This window comes from Orbicella franksi, chromosome 3 (assembly GCF_964199315.1).
Source record: "Orbicella franksi chromosome 3, jaOrbFran1.1, whole genome shotgun sequence".
Lineage (NCBI taxonomy): Eukaryota > Metazoa > Cnidaria > Anthozoa > Scleractinia > Merulinidae > Orbicella > Orbicella franksi.
Genome location: NC_138147.1, coordinates 22,838,020 through 22,856,091, shown reverse-complemented (window position 1 = coordinate 22,856,091; position 18,072 = coordinate 22,838,020). Strand labels below are relative to the sequence as shown.

General features: G+C 43.6%; 3 protein-coding genes across 7 annotated transcripts in view; all 3 read right to left on the bottom strand.

The window, feature by feature from the left end:
• Positions 1–18,072, bottom strand: part of LOC145482722 (ATP-dependent DNA helicase Q1-like) — a 361,760-nt gene that overhangs the window by 127,827 nt on the left and 215,861 nt on the right. The window lies entirely within an intron of this gene.
• The window catches only part of LOC145482684 (solute carrier family 2, facilitated glucose transporter member 3-like), a 102,928-nt gene that overhangs the window by 73,740 nt on the left and 11,116 nt on the right, over positions 1–18,072 (bottom strand). The gene's annotated exons all lie outside the window — the stretch shown is intronic.
• LOC145482743 (uncharacterized) lies at positions 323–2,802 on the bottom strand. The gene is made up of 2 exons (XM_081461383.1): positions 2,712–2,802; positions 323–2,516 (listed from the first exon to the last, which is right to left on the bottom strand). Exons 1-2 carry the CDS (start codon positions 2,744–2,746, stop codon positions 2,117–2,119), a joined length of 435 nt encoding a protein of 144 aa, XP_081317509.1. The 5' UTR covers positions 2,747–2,802; the 3' UTR covers positions 323–2,116.

Below are 18,072 nucleotides of genomic sequence, written 5' to 3'. Positions count from 1 at the left end.
ACAATGAGGTAAACCCAGGCAGAAAAAAAGCCGCGTTCAAGCTCATGGCAGGCGGTCCATCAAAAATCAGCCCGCCCAACAGCCACCCATCTAACCCAATTCACAAAGCAGCCATGGCCGCCCAAACAGGCAAGCCAGGCACAGCATCGACTAGTCAAGCCAATGCCCAAACAACAGAACCAACGGCTGGCACTACCAGTGCCCAAACAACGGAGCCAACGAGCCAACACGAAATCAACAAAACAGCTGTCATTACAGGTAAGGTAGGGCTCACAGCATTGCTATTCATGGCAGCGCATTAACAACGATTTTTGATATATTTTTCAACAATAAAGACAACAGCCACGAAAATCAGAAGCCAGGTGTGCTCAGCAAGATAGCTAATCACTTGCCCAGCCATTTTGAAAAGGCAGCTCACAATCGCACCAATGAGCCCGTGCAGCAGAGAAGCGACTTTCGCACCTATAGCCTCAAGACCGTTTTCCAGCGCTTTGCCAGTGGCTTTCAGAGCCTTTGTTACTGAACCGACAACAGCCCCAGTTGTGACTCCTGCAGCCAGAAAGATTGCGGTTACTGTCACACCATATTTTTTGAAGATCCCTTTTATTTTTTCTAAAAGAGGTATGTCTTGCTCAAGCCGGGTGTCTTGCCCAGTTTCTTCAAGCCGGGTGTCTACCCATTCTCTCTCTCTTTCACACTGCTCCACTCTTTCTTCTGCTGAAGTTCTGTCATAAGCCGAGGTATTCTTATTAATAATAATCTTCCTGTCTTCTTCATTCGCTCTCTCCAGATCTGCTCTTTCTTTTTCAAGTGTTTCTATTTCTTGTTGCAGGGAAACTTGGTATATACCAAGCTTTTTCTGAAATTCTCTTTCTTCTTCCACTATTTTTGCATAAGTTTCTTTAAGTTGTAAAACTTTATCTTCGGCTTCTTCTTTTTGTTCAGGATTTCCAGATGGGTCTGATGCTTTATACATCTCCAGTGTAATTTGCCAGTTCAGAATGTCTTGTTGTTTTTTTACTGCTTTGAGAGCTCCATTCCCTTCCACTTCTTCCTCTGCTAAATCTTCATCTTCTAAAGTTTCGAGCACCTGAATACTCTCTTCCAATGGGGCTTCCTCTTTTTCTGATTGAAAGCTTTTCATATATTTGCTACGTGCCTTTATAAATTATGTTCTGCTTCCAGAGTTCTTAGTTTTCCTTTAAGTTTTTTAATTTCCCTCTCTGAACCCTCTGCATTTTCAAGATCTTCAATCTCTTGTTGTGTCTTCCTTATGGATTCTCTTTTTTCACCCATTTCTTTTTTACTTTTTTCTCCTTGTAAAGCCTCATATTGCTTCTCTTTCAATTCTTTTCGTTTTTCGTATATCGTTTGTTGAACTTTCCCATATTTAGACAGCCCAAGAACAGTTTTTATTTCTTTCGGAAGGTTTTTATTGATCTGTTCTTGACCTGTGCTTTTTTCTACGGTCATCAGGTAATACAGTTTTTTGCCATTTTAACTTGAAGTCTGCCTTTTGAGTTGCATGATACCTCAAGCTTGCTTGAGCTCATGTCTGGAAATAAATCCTTTACAGCAAGCCAGGCTTGTTCACTCAGTGTCGCCGTGCCAAAGGACATTTCTGCATAAGAAGGAGGTTTTGACAGCCCGCTTTTTTCATGCTGCGTTGTTTGCATTCGAATGTCTTCTTTACCATTAGAGACTGGTGTAGAGGCGGAGAGTGGAAGAAAAGGATTTGTTTCATTGCCGCCAGGGGTGGAAAAGTAGTTGTTTCATTGCCGCCGGAGGGTGGAAGGAAAGGAGTTGTCTCGTCGCCGCCACCTGTTACATCATCAGAGACCTTAAGCAAACACTTGAGGCGGTTAGGTGGAGGCGGTGATGGCCGCGCGGGAGTTGGGTTGAGACCGCCTCCTCTTGGCGCGAAATTAGAATATTAAGCTTTCGTAGAAGCGGCGGCGAGCAACGGCTGTTTTGCTTTCGTTTTCAGTTGTCCAATTTGACTTTGTTCGTGGATTTTACGAGCATAATGGCAACTTTTCGAGAAGTCCGAGACCTTCTAGCTGTTGCATGCTTTGAGGACATCATAGACGAGGATGAATTTCTGTTGCTGAGGGATCTACACACGTCGAAAAATCTTTACTTTCCTTACGAAGACTGAATCAGCCTTTTCTTTACTAGTGCAACCAAGGTCACTGGCCTCTGCCTCCTCCCATTTTTCTGATATTTCTTCCATCAGAATATCCATCTCGCTATCTTCGATGTCAACTCCACTCAGTTTCGCCTGACTGTGATGTTTTCGTTTCGCCTTGAATTTGTCCAGTAGTAGTTTGAAATGTTCCTGTACGTTTTTCCGCTTCACCTGAAACTTCACAGAGGTTTCGTCATTCAGACGATCCGTGATGGCATTCCATACTTTTCCTCGATCTACAGTCCTTGGTTTGAAGATCCATGGTTCTGAAGTTCTGACTTCTTTCACTAGGATCAAATCATGTGCTTCTGTCCACTCCATGATCGAGCTAGATGAGAGAAAACAAAAGCTTATTAAAAACAGGTCCTGTCTAACGATTCACCTTTCGGAAATATTCCAAAGTTATAGAGACAAATTGGAAGAACAAAATAGCATTTTGTACCAGGAAGTACTTGCAATCTAAAGTTTTAAAGTCTACAAGACGTGAACATCACTCGGAACAATGTGAATCCAGGAAACTCACCCATTTCTTTTGCTTTTCTCTCCTTCGCTTGCCATCTTTCTTCTTCACTCACACCTCCAATGTGAAGTGAGATTTTCGCTGTAAAGCAAACGAAATATCAAATATTTGCAAAAAAAAATACAAAGAGACGTGTCAAAAAACATTTTTAACTTTATAAAAGAGTTTCTGTGTATTTAAGGTGCTACAAATGGGAAAATAAAGCAACCGTCTCTCGAGGCGGCCAAACCTACCTTTCTCGCCGCCGCCACTGTTGGAAGACGCAGGCAACACTCAACGTGATTATGCTAATTAGCTCGAGAGCGGGAAATTTTACTTCCGGTTGGCGTCCACCTCGCCGCCTCCAGTGTTTGCTTAAGGTCTCTATCATCGTCCTCCCAGTCGTCATAAGGTTCATAAGCGGATTTTCAGAGCCGCCTTTTGACTTTGCAATATATTTCAATTGTTCTTTTTTAAATTAGAAAATAATCTTGGAAGGTTATACGAAGTTGTTTGAGCGAGAATGTATACCGATGATGACAAAACCCCAGGTGAAATCCCAGACTTGCTGCTTCCAACATACACGGCGAAATCTTTGGGGGCCATGAAGGCGCTGCACGCCGTCAAACACATCACCTTTGGACGTACCGAAGCCGTCCTCGGCGACACCCTGTATGTTTCAGTGCCCAAGCTGAACGAAAACGAGGTGCTGGTGTCCGGCTCGCTGCGCTGCACTTTGACATCGACCTCCTCAACTTCCTTGTTTAGAACCTTACGCGGGTGCTAATCGACAAGCTGGTCGTGAAGTTTGAGGGCACCACCCTGCAAGACACAGTGGGGTACGATATCTACAAAACGTTTGAAGACCTGTTCCTCCTGGTTGAACGGTGCGACAACATGATGTCAGAGGGTATCCAGAGCGAAGACTTGTGCAAGATACGCTCTAAAGCCGGGGACAACAAATGGACGCCGAAGCTGAAAAAAGCTGAACGAGATATTCAGAGGCAAGTACTTCATCAGGCTCGACCACCAGATCTTGACGGACCACGGCATTTTCTACCCTCAGGCCCTGTTTAACGACCTTGTTTTCAAAGTCAAGCTCACCCCTGCTGCACAGGTGGTCAGAGGCTCGGACCCCACCAAGCTGAAATACAAGCTGACCAACATCTAGCTCGAGTGCAAAATGATATGCAGAAAATTTCTCAGAGCCAAGGCACTCAGAATGTATGAAGCCGGCAAAGAGTTCACTTATGACTATGTGCTGCGCCACAGAATCTTGGCCTTTACAAAAGACACGGATTCCCGGCTGAACATCAAAGTCGACGCTCAGAGACGGTCCATGAAAGGGATCCTCTTGCTTTTTGTAGAGCCCTATGTCGCAGGCACCCAGGACTTGGAAAAATACATCTTCCCTGATATCACCAAAGTCAGCATCACCATCAATGGCTCACCGAACATGCTGTACAATCGAAAGCCAAGACATGTGCAAAAGAGGCCAGCCACTTCTTCGTGAAAGAAAAAAGCAAAACCAAGCACATGACGCTGCAAAAGTTCTACACCGGTTTGGACTGCTGATCGACCTGTGCTCCATGGCCAACCAAACGATGCACGGCAGCGGTACGTGGCTTGTGAACACAACCGATGATGTCCAGCTGGAAATCAAACGTAAGACCACTGCTCAGATGAGGTGAAATGCCATATGTTTGTGATCTCCGACGCCCAGTTAAGCATCCTTGGAAGAAAGCTAGAATCTGTGCAGTATTGATTGGAAAGAAATCTGAAAAATTAAATGGACCCCGGCAATATTCCATTCAACGCACTCATTGTGGGCCCTACCAAGTCAGGTAAAACGCGGTTCCTTGTGAACCAGCTCTGCCGCCCTTTCTGCGGCAAATTCAATTACGTCACGCTAATCTGCCCAATGTTTGCTTACAACAAGAGGCTTTTGCGCTTCACTGAGAGAGACCCACAGTTGTTTGTCATCATCTGCGAGCAGCACGGGGTTGAATTTTGGTTGAAAGGGATAAGAATGTATTTTCAAGGCGTCAACACGCTTATAGTCCCTGATGACTGTGCGGCCTCCAAAGATGCAAAAGGGCACACTGGTAAGCTTATGAAAGTCGGCTTTTCTCCCCGCCACACAAACATCAGCATGTGGGTGCTGACCCAGCAGCTCTCTAGCGTCGCAAAGCCTTTCCGTGAAAATGTGGCTGCCATCGTGCTGTTTTACACCCCTTTGGCTAAAACCATGCAGGCGATTCTTGAAGAATATGCATGAGAGCTTTCGCAAGATGACCTCAAGCAGCTGATTGTGAGGCTGAAAAAGCGCAAGTTCTCCCACCTGGTGTTCTCTCTTTGCCACCCTTTCACAATTGAATTGAAAGAATAAAATTACGATATATACGATGGCTGAAGTAAATGATCATACAATGGCTGAAGTCATGAGCCTTCTGGAAGCTGAACCTGACTCTAGAGTCATTCGCTGCCAGGGCCAGACATTCCAGCCCTCCATGAAGAGCTTCCAATTCTGGTTTCTACAGGCAAAGCAAAGGAAGCGATAGGCGTGCAGTTGACACAAGACAATGTTAAGCACTTGGAAGCTAAAGATGTTGAAAAGTACTACAAAAGGTACGAGAGTTATGTGGGCGCCAAGACTACTCACACCTTTGTTGATAGCTGTCTCTTGTTGTACACCAGGGCAGTTGGGATGTTTTTGCCGACTGAAGACATTGAAGCTCTGCAGAATGATCTCAAAAAAGATTACGTCATTACCAAAAAGTTCTCCACCCTTGTCAGAAGTCTTGCGTTGAGATGTGGGCGGCTGCTCATGGTAGCTAACACGGCGCTGATCACAACAAAATATATCGATTTCAGTCCACTGGAGCAGCACCGCTCCACAGTTGTTGACCAAACTGCTGAATAATTAGTAAGCATTGCCGAGCAAAACTGAATAATTAGTAAGCATTGCTCAGCATGTGGTTTTTTTCTCACCCGCTTAACCGCCGGCATCAGCTGGATTGCAAAAAAAGTGGTGAAAGAAAACTTTACCTGACTCCAGCAGCAGCGCCATGAACTATGCAAAATTTACGGCTGTCCTGGCAGGTACATGTAACATCGCACTCAAAGATTACCTTGAAAACAAAAAAATTCTTCTGACTTCTTTTTAGAAAAAGAATGTTGTTATAATATCAATGGCACATTCTTATATTTACCTCAAAAAAGTACTCAAAACTGTTGGGTTATTATGGCTTCCACAAGGGGCAACTAGAAATATCTATAGTATGGTAGATTATATTTGGAGGGATCCTGACAATGACTCCAATTACGAAGACTCTGATTTTGATCCTTTGGATACCGAATCCTTTCCACTACCAGACAAAGCCCCTCCGTCTCCTCCATATGAAGATCCACCACAGCCATACATTAATTCAAAAAAACTTTTTACACATATGCAATGGCGAGCATTGCGATGATGATCGGGGGCACGATTCTTAACGCCGCTGCTTTTTCCAGTGGCAACTATCTTGCCATTTATCTGTCTGGCGACAGCGGGAAGGCCACATTGGAGGAGAAAACTTGAGACGACAAAGCCCTTGAAGATTATCAAGCTGCTATGGCCAAATACATGCGTGACCGCACCAAGCTTCTTGATTGGATCGAAACCAACAGAGAAACCAAAGAACAGGCGAAGCAGAACTTTACAAACACCAATTACGCATTCAAACTCTATAACCAGGCCCACCCAGACGAGCAAATCACCCTGCCCAAAGAGCCTCGCTTCACTGACTTTTATCAGCCCAGTGAGCAGCAAAAACAAGCCAAGCTGCCTTTTGTGGGCAGCAGCACACTCGCTCTCGGCTACACAACTTTCTGTTTTCCTTGAATTTGAATGAACACAAAGGTGTGATGAATGGACGCTAAGCTTGCCAAAGTCTACTACAGCCCCCAGGGCTACTGGAAAGGCATCTCTACCATCAAAAAATTAGCAGGTGCTGCAAAAGTCCCTGAAGAAACCGCCAAGCAGTGGCTTATCAAACAAGCCCTCTGGCAGATATACCTTCCTGCGCCGCGATATATTCCTCATCCCAAATTCAACGTATCGGCGACTAACTCGGTCTACCAAGTGGACCTTCTTTTTCTGCCTCATGACAAGCTCCCTTGTGGGTGTAAAATATACAAATACACGCTGACTGTTGTCGACGTCGTCAGCCGTTACAAAGAGGCTGAACCTCTGACCTCCAAAGACTCCGCTGAGGTTGCAAAAGCTTTTCAGTCAATTTACAAGTGCAGCCCTTTGACATGGCCTCAGCTGCCGCAGGTCGACCTTGGGCACGAGTTCATGGGAAGCGTGACAAAAGAAATGGAAAACCACAAAACAACTATTCATCGTGGGCGCCCTGACTATCGTGGAACGTTTTAACCGCATGCTCGCCGAGTGCTTGTTTGGGCACCAGTATGCTGTAGAAATGCTTTTCCCTTTGGGTCAGCGGTCGACTGCCTGGTTCAAAAGGCTCCCCAACGTTGCTGCCGCTCTTAACGGCGAGGTCACTTGCTTGACCGGCAAAAAGCCTGCTGTAGCAATCAAAGCCAAGGTTGTTTCAGCAAAACCTTCCACTCCATACTCAAGACCTGTTGGTGTGAACGAAAAAAAACTTCCTTACAACGTGAATATTCGCTATCTCTACCAGCCTGGTGAACTCGAAGGCGGTACTAAAAGAGCTACAGATCCAATCTGGTCTTTGAAAGTCTACATGCTTGAAAGGTTTGTGACCCGGTCAGACAAGCCTGTTTTATATTATTTGCACGAGGGTCCTAAGCGGGGTTTTGTGCACAAAGAGCTTTTAGTTGTCTGCAAAACACACAGCTTCCACCTGCTTATGCCATGTGAAATTCAATTGGCTCCATGTGGATCCCATCTGGCTGCACCCAGTGTTTGTCATAATACATGCTCAGCCCCAGCTTCTGCTGCTCATAAGTGGCCATCCGCATCGCATACAGAATCCTCTATTTTCAACTCTATCAGTGGTGCCACCCAGGGCCACCTTGACACTCTGCCAGGTCTTGAGATTCTGCCTCTTCGACATGCCCTTTGTGCTGAGCTTCTTTTTTTTTGCTGTCTTGTTCGTCGATAAAATAGTACTTCGAACATAGCGCGATCATCCGGCTGCCTTCACGTTCAAGTTTGAACAGCCCTGGCATGTGCCCGCTCCACTTGTCCCAAACAAGCCACTCTTTCTTTTTCTCCTCGAATTCCGCTCTCTGATCTGGCCAAACAATGGCCTCAAGCCACTCAGCAGAGATGGCAATGTAATTGCAGTCTGTGTCCATCTGAATAACTTGAAGTCACAGTGGTCGAGGTATCAATCTAAGAAGTCGTAATAGAATTCAAGCATCCTCAGCTTGGCCAGCTGATACACCATGACGCCGATCTGGAACAGGCGAGTGATTATGATCCACGCCTTCCTGCTTTCCAGCTCATAGGCATCCCTGATCTCCTCCAGATCACTAAAATATGCGCTTCGCAGAGCCCTGTCCACCACTTTCTCATCCTTCGTGTACACCACACGTCTGCCGCTCTAGCACTTCGATGAGCTTGCCATACGCGCTGTTGCTGAGCAGCTTGAACACCTTGGCTAGCAGGACCTTGCTCTTGTCTACATCTCCGGTCCAGCGGGCTTTGGTCACCTGCTCCACAAACCAGGTAAAGATGTTCATCACCTGATAGTTGATCGTGTGGTGCACGGCTGTGATGACTGCACCATTTGCAACATACCAGGACAAGAGTGGTGCATACAGCAGCAGCTTTTGCACTGACAACGCTCCCACCAGCTTTTCCCGTTGCCTCTTGTTCTGCAGGCAGCGTAATCTTTCATGTATTGGGGCACTGCTTTGTCGAGGATCTGTTTGGTGAAGAAGAAGGGCAGCATTTCTTCAAACTTCATCCACAGCTTTTTTGGGATTTCAATGTCCACTTCCGTGAATCCAAACCAGGTTCTGGCTTTCAGATATTTTGTAAAGCTTGGCGTGACTTTGGCCAGTTTGTCATAATGCACGACCCTATCTTTTCCACATGGCATTTCTCTCAACATTGTCAAGAGATAGAGTGCACTGACGTCGTAACCTATGATGCACTTGCACAATCACAGGCGGCTGTACCGGTGCAATCTGATGCGTGTCACACCAGCTTCATGGTACCGCGTAAACACCAGGCTTTGACCACCCACGACCGCATTCCGTACGCTTCTTTGCTGGGCCTGTACAGTTTCGGTGCCGCACTTGTTTGTGCCTCTCAGCAGGTAATGCAGGCTCACACCGGGAAGGCTGACGGCATCTTTTAAGATGTCAATGCCTTTGGCTGTGTAAAGGCACACATCTTTCCCAGGGCTTCTAATCCCGGTCCCACGTCGCGGTCGTTGTAATGACAGAGCCAGTCGGCGAACTTGCGCATCCCTTTTTCTTTGAAGACCTTTTCGCACTCTCTCCATTGTGAGAGCTTGAGAACGAATTCACCTTTCAAACACAACAACCAGGCCGGGTAATCTGACAGGAGAGGCAAACCACTTATTGCACCTTGACCCTTGTATTAGCCAGCAGCTGGACAAAATGTTCTTTTTTCAGGTTCAGATCATAACGTCTGCTGTTGAACCCGAGAACGGGGACCTGGTTGCACCATTCTGCGATCACCCTGCGCCCTTTTCCTGTTAACAAGTGGCTGTCTTCCGTCATGAACTGGGCTCTGACGCAGGCTCAGATGTTTGCACCGTGCCTCTCTAGCTCTGCCATGAACTTTTTGATGAGTTCTTTTTTGTTTGCATCGCAGATGTGCATGGGGTCTCGTTCCAGCGTGTCGGTGATGCTCACTGAAATAGGGACGTGCACGCTTTCGTACATCAGCACGTCTGTTACCGCCTGTTTCTGGGCAGAGTGCGATTCAAAATCATACAAAATAGCGTGTGAATACGTTTTCATTTCTATCCATGGCAGGGCCTTGCCGGTTTTTGGCATGTCACACTCCCATTTCTCGATGACGCAATAGCCAGCTTCTCTAAGGGCTTGCGTCCTTGCAGCCATGGTGAGGAAACAGTTTTCTCGCATGTGGCCATGGTTGATAATTTCTTCTCGGCTGTTCAGAAAACAGTGGTGGCAGCCATTCCAGTGGCAGCCGTGGAATTGGAACACTGTGTTTGTCTTGGAGTCATATCCATCAACCGGCGCTCCCTCAATCCACCACTTGCCACCATGGCTGCATAACATGTGGTGAATATGGCAGCCCAGGTGCTTGCTTGCTCGCTATAGCCAGCAGATTGATGTCGCCGAAGCCAGGGGTTTGCCATAGAAAACTCTCATAAGAGGTCTGCAGGGCATCGACTTTCTCGTTTGGGCAGATGATAACCGTTTTCCCATGCGAACATGTTTTGCTGTCTTTGAAGATCCCAGGCTTTTGTAAAACGGACTTGGTAATCCACACATTTATACACCCTTGCTAGCTTCTTGGCATCTTTGATCAAAAACGCATGCTCATCATAAATTCCAATCGTCATTATACTATGCAGCTTGTCTGAGGGATTCTTTCTTAAATGCCATATGGTTTCGCCGTTTTCTTGGTGCTCAGGTTCATAGACTCTGATCCCAGGCCACTTTGCGACAAATTTCCCTTGATTGACGAACATCTCTCCTTTATCCAACTCATCCAGCGACATTTTTAAGATGTACCTTTGTTTCAAAAAGCTTCGGGCTGGCTCTGTCGTTGCCTGTGTGCTCTGATCAGGGCACACCCCCTGATGCACGCCAGAGACACAAGTTGTCATCAAATGTGTCCAGCGCCACCATTTGGCAGCCGTGGGCGAGGTTACACAACGAGTCTGGCTAGGGGCCTGTGCCTAACATTGGCTGCCTGTCAAGCACGACCTTCACTTGGATGTTAGAAAACTTTACAAACCCCATTTGGTGTTCGGCACTCGATGTTGTCAGTATTTAACCGTTCAGTTTCCTGCGCATTCAGCAAGGTTTCTGCATTAGCAAAGACGTTCATCCAAGGCGAGCCCCTGTACTGTTTATAATACACCATTTTCAAGCCCGTTTTGATGTTTACTATTACATAAGCGTAGATGTAACACATATAGAACTCTGAGTGGATGCGTTGCCTGAACTTTTCTGATAGAAGGTGTTTGATTGGTGCCCAGCCTCCTAGAAAAGACCCATCTGATAAACCTCCTGCCTCTGTTTTCCACCCCCTCTTCCACCCCCTCGTGCACGACATACTGCTCCACGATCTCAAATTGTTGATCAATAATCGGGGTTTTTTTACCACGCTGTGGGGGGCACTCTTGATAAACCGTTTCTTGTGGCGTGCTTGATACATCGCTATTCTAAGGTACCAGCAATGTTCAAAAGGGGGTGCAGACAAAGCAAGGGTTACTGATGGCACCCCTCAGTAATACATGGAGCGTTCGACAAATGCAACCAACCTCCTGCTGCCGAGGCTCACCTCACCAGCTCGGCTCACCATGGCAGTGGGAGGTTGGTGGTATACACCGATTCCAGAAAAAAACCGGAAGTTGCATGCAAGCGAGGCTTAATAGCCCTCGAGCTTTCAAAATGGTGGTCGAAATGTTGGGGAAGAACGAAAAAATTCGAATGTATGTAGGTTAGAGCAACTTGTCAGGAGCAAATGTGGTAAGGAAAAGGAAAAGGGCTGGACACAAGTGTTGTACGGCTGCAAACTCTAATAATCGAAGCAAAAACCGACCTCATTTATCATTTCCACAACTGAGTTTTCTTCGGACAAGCCAGATAAACAAAGAAGGAAAAAGTGGGAAATACTTATGAAAAGGGAAGATACCTATTTTACTTCGGTAGGAAATATTTTCTATTTTTCCGAGCACTCCTTGCCAAGTGATTTTAAACTGAGTACACTTATTGAAACTGGGAGCCGTACCCTTGGTTTCCCCCTGCACAAAAGTTGAGGAGGAATCTCTGTGTAGAGCGAAAAGATGCGAGGCATCAGAGTCTGGCAAAGAAGCTAGAAGTGAATACAGATGTGAATACCCATCAGCTTCAATCAACTTAGGAATTAATCAGTTTTCATGCCTCTGAGGTAAACAACAAAAGTTTCTCAAAAAACGATGTTGAATGTGGAAGGACATTAGTAATTTAAATACAGCCATTGATGAATTTTGAATCCTTTTCACTCGCTTAATATTTCCGCAAGATCTGGCTTTTAGGTTTAATATTTCAGAATTAGTAGTGTCAGATAAATTATTGCATGGGCAAATTTCCTGTATTTGATGTTGGGGAGCCTGCCCCTTATTTATTTACCTGAAGTTTTTTAGGCTGAATTTGAAAACATAAAGTGCAGAATAGACTGCAGGGAGATAAAAAGTCAGACACCCAAGACTTGGAGAAGCAGAGTGAACTACTAAAAGTCTGACAACACATTTTAAGGCCTTGTAGGAATTTCTCTAATGTCAGGGATTTGATAGACAGCATTTACTGGCAAGCAAGAAGGTTATAATCTTCATTCCTTCTATGCGACCGAGTAAACCAGAGCTGACGATAATTTTACTAATTTTCTGAGGAAGACTGTTTTTCAACCATGATCCAGAACTGCAAATGTAAGAATACAAGCTGAAATGGCTGTTAGGAGAATAAATGGATGGCATATAATTGATGGTATAACTCCACTAAGGTTGTGTAGAGTTGTTAATCAACCCTGGATAGTGAGCTATTTACTAGTAGACTGGCAGAAAAATAAGTTATCTAATAATTCCTGACACCTAATGTTTAAGAAGGACACATGGTCTGGTGTATAATTTGCTAATAACATAAAAGTACAATTGAATTTGACCTGATTGAGAATTTCCTACATTGTATGATCTTATAGATTCCCAAATGGTTTGAACTACTTTGAAATATTCACTCAACATTATCAGAGAAAAACTAGAAGTAGGTGAATTCTCTCATATTTAATGCTGGACAAACTTATTGGAACTTTGATATACATTATTTATTCTGGCTTTAGCAATAATCACATCTTGTAAGGCCATCTCTAAGCATTAGGTAAGCCAGTTCATATAATTATGATATATGTGTCATAAATTGTTCAATATTCTTTAGCATCTCCTTCCACCATTCTATGTTCAAGGCAATTTGCTCATTAAAAAATTCTCAGTTTCTTCCAATTTATAGCCAGGACATTCCAAGTCTGTTCACGACAAAGACTAGTTGTTGTACATTGCACTTCATAAACTGAAGTAAATATGACTCTTGTTTACTTTTAAACCAGTATCAAACATTTTGCATATTGATTTTATAAGGCAATCTTTCAGGGTCTCACCATCCATAACAATGACATTCTTGGCTTCAATGATTTCATGGAGATTGCTCTTACTTGGGTCTGTAACCAGCTCAGCTGGGGAGCCCCCAAGATTTCCCTTTCTCTTGTACAAAAAAGGCATTTTGTTACTTGCACCTTCGTCTATCCCTGCTGATGCATTATTTCAATGTACTTGTCCATTTCTAGTTAATATTCAAGGCCACCTTTCATGGCATGCGGCTGATAGTCTTTGTTACACTTCTTTGATAATTTTATTGGTGATTTCACCAATGAATCAGCTTTGTGATTGCGTCCTACCCAGTAACGCATTGATCCTGTCACTGTATCGAATCCTTGTTTGCACCATTCTTGGCGAGTAGATTGTAGTCTTGTTTAATACTCTGATTAGCATCTTTTGAACTCAAGGATTTGTCTTATTCTCTCGCACCGATTGTTAATTCATGAAGAGAGATCGGATGTTCTGACTGAAGTCGTCAGCGAAAAATGAATCAGCCGTAGGAAATTTGTTTACGTTTGGATGTTGTGTTGCAATATTCCCGATATCCGGAACAATTTTTAAATTTACTTCCGTATGTTCTTTCGAGCTCTTGCTTCATCAGTTTTACTACTTTAAGCTACTTTAGCTTTAGTAAAGCTATTGTTCGGGTCAGGGTCGTAGATTTTTAAAATTTTCGTTTCATTCAGATTCTTTTTCCTAAACCGATCATGAATAAAGTTCTTTTAGGCAATAAAAATGGTGAGGATGTTTTTTCGCATATTAGAGATTGAGACAATCGAAGCATGGCAAACATATCTTTCCAAATGTTCCTTTATTTTGCCACTTTAATTTATACGGCAACTTTTAAGCCAGAATTTCATTTGCCTAAGTGTCAATATTTCAATCTGTTCTTCGCTCACACTGACGCCAGGAATATCATCAGAATAGAGATTGACATCTCTTCTTTGTTTGCCATGTTGCTTTGGATATTTACCGCGAGGGCTATTAAGCCTCGTTTTGGTGCGACTTCCGGTTTTTTCTGGAATCGGTGTATTTGTTGAACGCTCCATGTACTACTCAAGCTACACCCCCTCTTACCCCCGCCAATCACGTTTGTCAACAACCTCTGCTGTGTATGCCCATTTCAGTTGCCCCTATATAAAACGAACAGGATGATTGTTTTCATTTCTTGATTTTACTTTGCATTGCTAATATTTTAAAGTAAAGTTTCTGCATGATTCAGTAATGTACTGCAACAGTTGAAACTCAATAAACTATCTACAGTCGAACCTCCCTTTGCGACCACCTCTCGTAACAACCATCTCTCCTAAACAATGAGTTTCCCAAAATACCATAAGTTTCCAAGTCAAATCAGTATATTTGGAACCTCTTGAAAGTGGCCACCTCTAATAAGCAACCGCGACCACTTTCAGAGCTAAAAGTCTGAATTTTCTTTGTTTTTAACCTCCCATAGGCGACCACTTTACAGACAATAGAGCAGAACTGGATAATAATGTATTGTTACATTATCACATCCCTGCATAGTACAAGAGACAGAAATTTCTCTCGGGGAAATACCTTTTTTTCCTTGAAATTGACTTTTTATATGAATAAAGCATTAAAACTTTCAAGTCTCTGCAGTTACCATGGGTTAATGGGACAAAATTTGAAGGCAATATGGTCTAAGCTCTCATAAGTCAAAATGACACAAGTGCCTAAATACAATGATTCCAGTGAGTCCAAATGACAGAAGTGCCTAGATACAGTGATTCCAAATGGAACAAGTGCCCAGATACAGTGAGTCCAAATGACACAAGTACCAAGATAATGTAATTTGTGATAGTTGGTATTGACATAAATTAATGTTTTGCCAACACAGAACAGAGAACTGGGTGTGAGCATAGTACATGAAGGCTCATGGGTAGTATGTTTGTAAAAGGAGACGGTTGAAAAACTTGTGACATTCTATGGTCAGCCTTGCCACGAGCACTTTCCCATAAGGTTTTTTAGTTCTCTTCATCACTTTTCCTTAGTTAGTTATGGATGAAGCAGGTGTCAGGAAAGTCGTCACTGAAAACAACAAAGATCTTCTCGTTCAGATCAAAGATCTCATGAATTCTTCAATTTCTAACCTCATACCATCTAACGAGTCTATTGCTTCCCAACAGATGTCAGAGATTAAAAGGCTGAAGCAAGATTCCCTTCCTCACTTCAACAAAAAGAGCAACAAGGAGCAGTACAAATCTAACAAAGCTATTTAAGATGCTGTTAATGACTCCCAGATTGCCCTCGAAAGGAACGATGCCTAGAAGACCAAAGCCTTAGATCTTCTTCAAAAGCGTGAAAAATTAATTCTACCAGCTGATAAATCATGGCGTGGATGGAAACTGGTCCTCGAATATGAACACCATGATCTCGCAAACGACAAAAATGAGAAAAAGATATACAGGTCCCAATCCAGAGCAGCTAAGTCCACGAAGCGTTTCACTTCATGCTCAATCCGGCAAAGAAGTAATGTCACATCAACTTCAACAACTGCGCAACTTTCCACTTCACAGCTACCCAAGTTATTTTCGCATCTAAACCTCTAGCTTTGGTCTCAGAGATCGGCATCTGGTTTGTGCTTTGGAGGGCTTCTTGTCCTAAATTGCGATTGAATGTTCCTTCTAATACCAGTCAGAATCCCAAATGACTCACTTCAGACGTCAATTTGGAACAAGACCTTGTTCATGAGGACAGCGACAAATCAGTTTTTCTACATGTCACTGGAGATTCTTTTGAGGTTAAATCTGGCAATGACTATTTTGTCCATTAAAGGACAGCTACCTGGAGCCCTGAAATTCTGGAATGACATTCACGCACCTCAATTTATCCTTGATGTTATTGAATATGGCTATAAATTACCGCTTCTTCAAATTCCTCTGCCCTTTACAGCTAAAAATAATAGTTCGGCTTTGGAACAGTCAGCTTTCGTAGAAAGTGCCATCAACAATCTCATTATCAACAGTTGTGTCACTGAAGTGTTTGATGCTCCTGGTATGTCTCTAGGCTTATACCTAGAAATTTAATTGCAGTCTTCAATACCGTACCAACCTGGAACTCTTACGTTCGTCTTTCGTCTAAAGCTCTGGCTGAGTTGAATTTCTGGAAATTTAATGTGGCAAGTCTTAACAGAATACCTATTTGGCCTGTCAGGCACGAGCCATCTAGATCATCTACTCCAATGCTTCTGGCTCAGCTTGCAGCAGTTTCATCGAGTTCAAGGGCAAGATGTTCCATGAAAACTGTTCAGATTTTGAGAAAGCTCAAAGTTCTACGTTCAGAGAGTTATTAGCCATTTCTTTATCAGTGAAAGCCTTCGTGGAATCTTTGAAAGCCCAGACAGTCACATGGTTCACTGATAATCAGAATATTATCCAAATCGTTAATTCCGGCTCTAAGACTCCAGCATTACAGGAGCTTGCTATGGATATCCATTGAAGTTGTTTACTTAATGCTACTAATATTGATATGCAATGGACCCCAAGAGACCTACATAGTGTGGTGGATGATCTATTATAAGCAAATTCATTGATTATGACGACTACTTGATCAGCGATACAGTCTTCAACGCTCTTGATGACTTATGGGGTCCAGGTTCGCTTGATCCTACAATGCCTAAATCCAGTGCTTTAATTCAAGGTTTTACCAGCCTGGTTTGAGTGGTGTTAATGCATTTTCTCAGGATCGGTCTCATCATAATAACTGGCTATGCCCTCCTGTGTATTTAACATCTAAAGTTATCAAGCAGATGGAGCTTTACAGTGCTCAAGGAACTCTGATTGTTCCCCTTTGGAAGTCAGCAGAATTTTGGCCTATCCTGTATTCGGATGGTTTCCATTGGAGTACATTTATCCATGACTGGGTTATCCTGCCTAACTTTCCTAATTTATTCATTAGCGGGAAAGCTAATAACTCTATTTTGGTAGCAAGCTATTGGCATTCGTTTCATTAGCTCTACGTCTTGACTTCGGCATCATTCCCAGATTGGATTTCAAGTTATCTCATAAAAGCTTCCTAGCTCCGTTTGTTGATTCCATTTGGGCAGACGCAGCTGTTATTTGCAGCTGTTATCTTGTCTTGCCAATAAGGCGTATTTGCATGAAGTACTTACTACTTGATAGTAATATCAAGTTAAATGTGTTATGCTTTAAAGAGGCATCCAGGAGAGGCCCTAGAGGGGTGATTTATCACGTTTTTTTGTACCCTAGAGGGGTATATTATGTTGCCAATGTGCAAAACCTTAGAGGGGTATGCCCAGTAGAATAGCGCGGTTTTTGTATTGTGATGCGTGAGAAGTGTATTTCCTGGAGGGCAAAGTGGCTTTACTTACTGAAAACAGTCAGTTAAATGCAAATTCAGCATTGTGTGCATTGCTGCCTTCTCCTTGGAATGTTTTAGATTTTCTTGATATTTTTCCTCTTTCTTATCCTGAGATACTGTACCCTCACTTCCATTTTCTGGTCTTAAGAGGCCCAAAATTCCACAAGAGTGGATCAGCTAACGGAAAATCTCAAATCCACCATGCTAGCTTCCAAAGCATCTGGGACATCAGAAAATTACTTGAGAGCTTCTAACAAGTGGAAAGCCTTTGCTAGCGTTGTCTTGGGTACCTTAGAGTTTCCAGTCAGACCCACTGATTGTGCTCTCTACTTGCAATACCTTGAGTCATGCAAGTCTGTCGCTACCATCAACTGCACCTGCAAAAGTTCACCAAACAGACAGACCCTGGCTAAATGCTGATCTTAAACAGCTTATTCAGAAAAGACCGCAAGCCTTCTCATCCAGTGATACGTTGCTATTCAAATTACTTAGGAACAAAGTAAACCATGAAAGGAAAAGGTGTCGGGAGATTTATTATGACAACAAGGTGCGTGACTTTAAGGACACGTGCCCTCGCGATTGGTGGCGTGAAGTTAAACAGCTCTGTGGAAATGGTGGTAGTGCGCGGGAAGACATAAGGTCCATTTTAAGAATCCACACAGACTGCACTGACCGAGACCTCGCTGATAAAATCAACGAGGCTTTTGTCG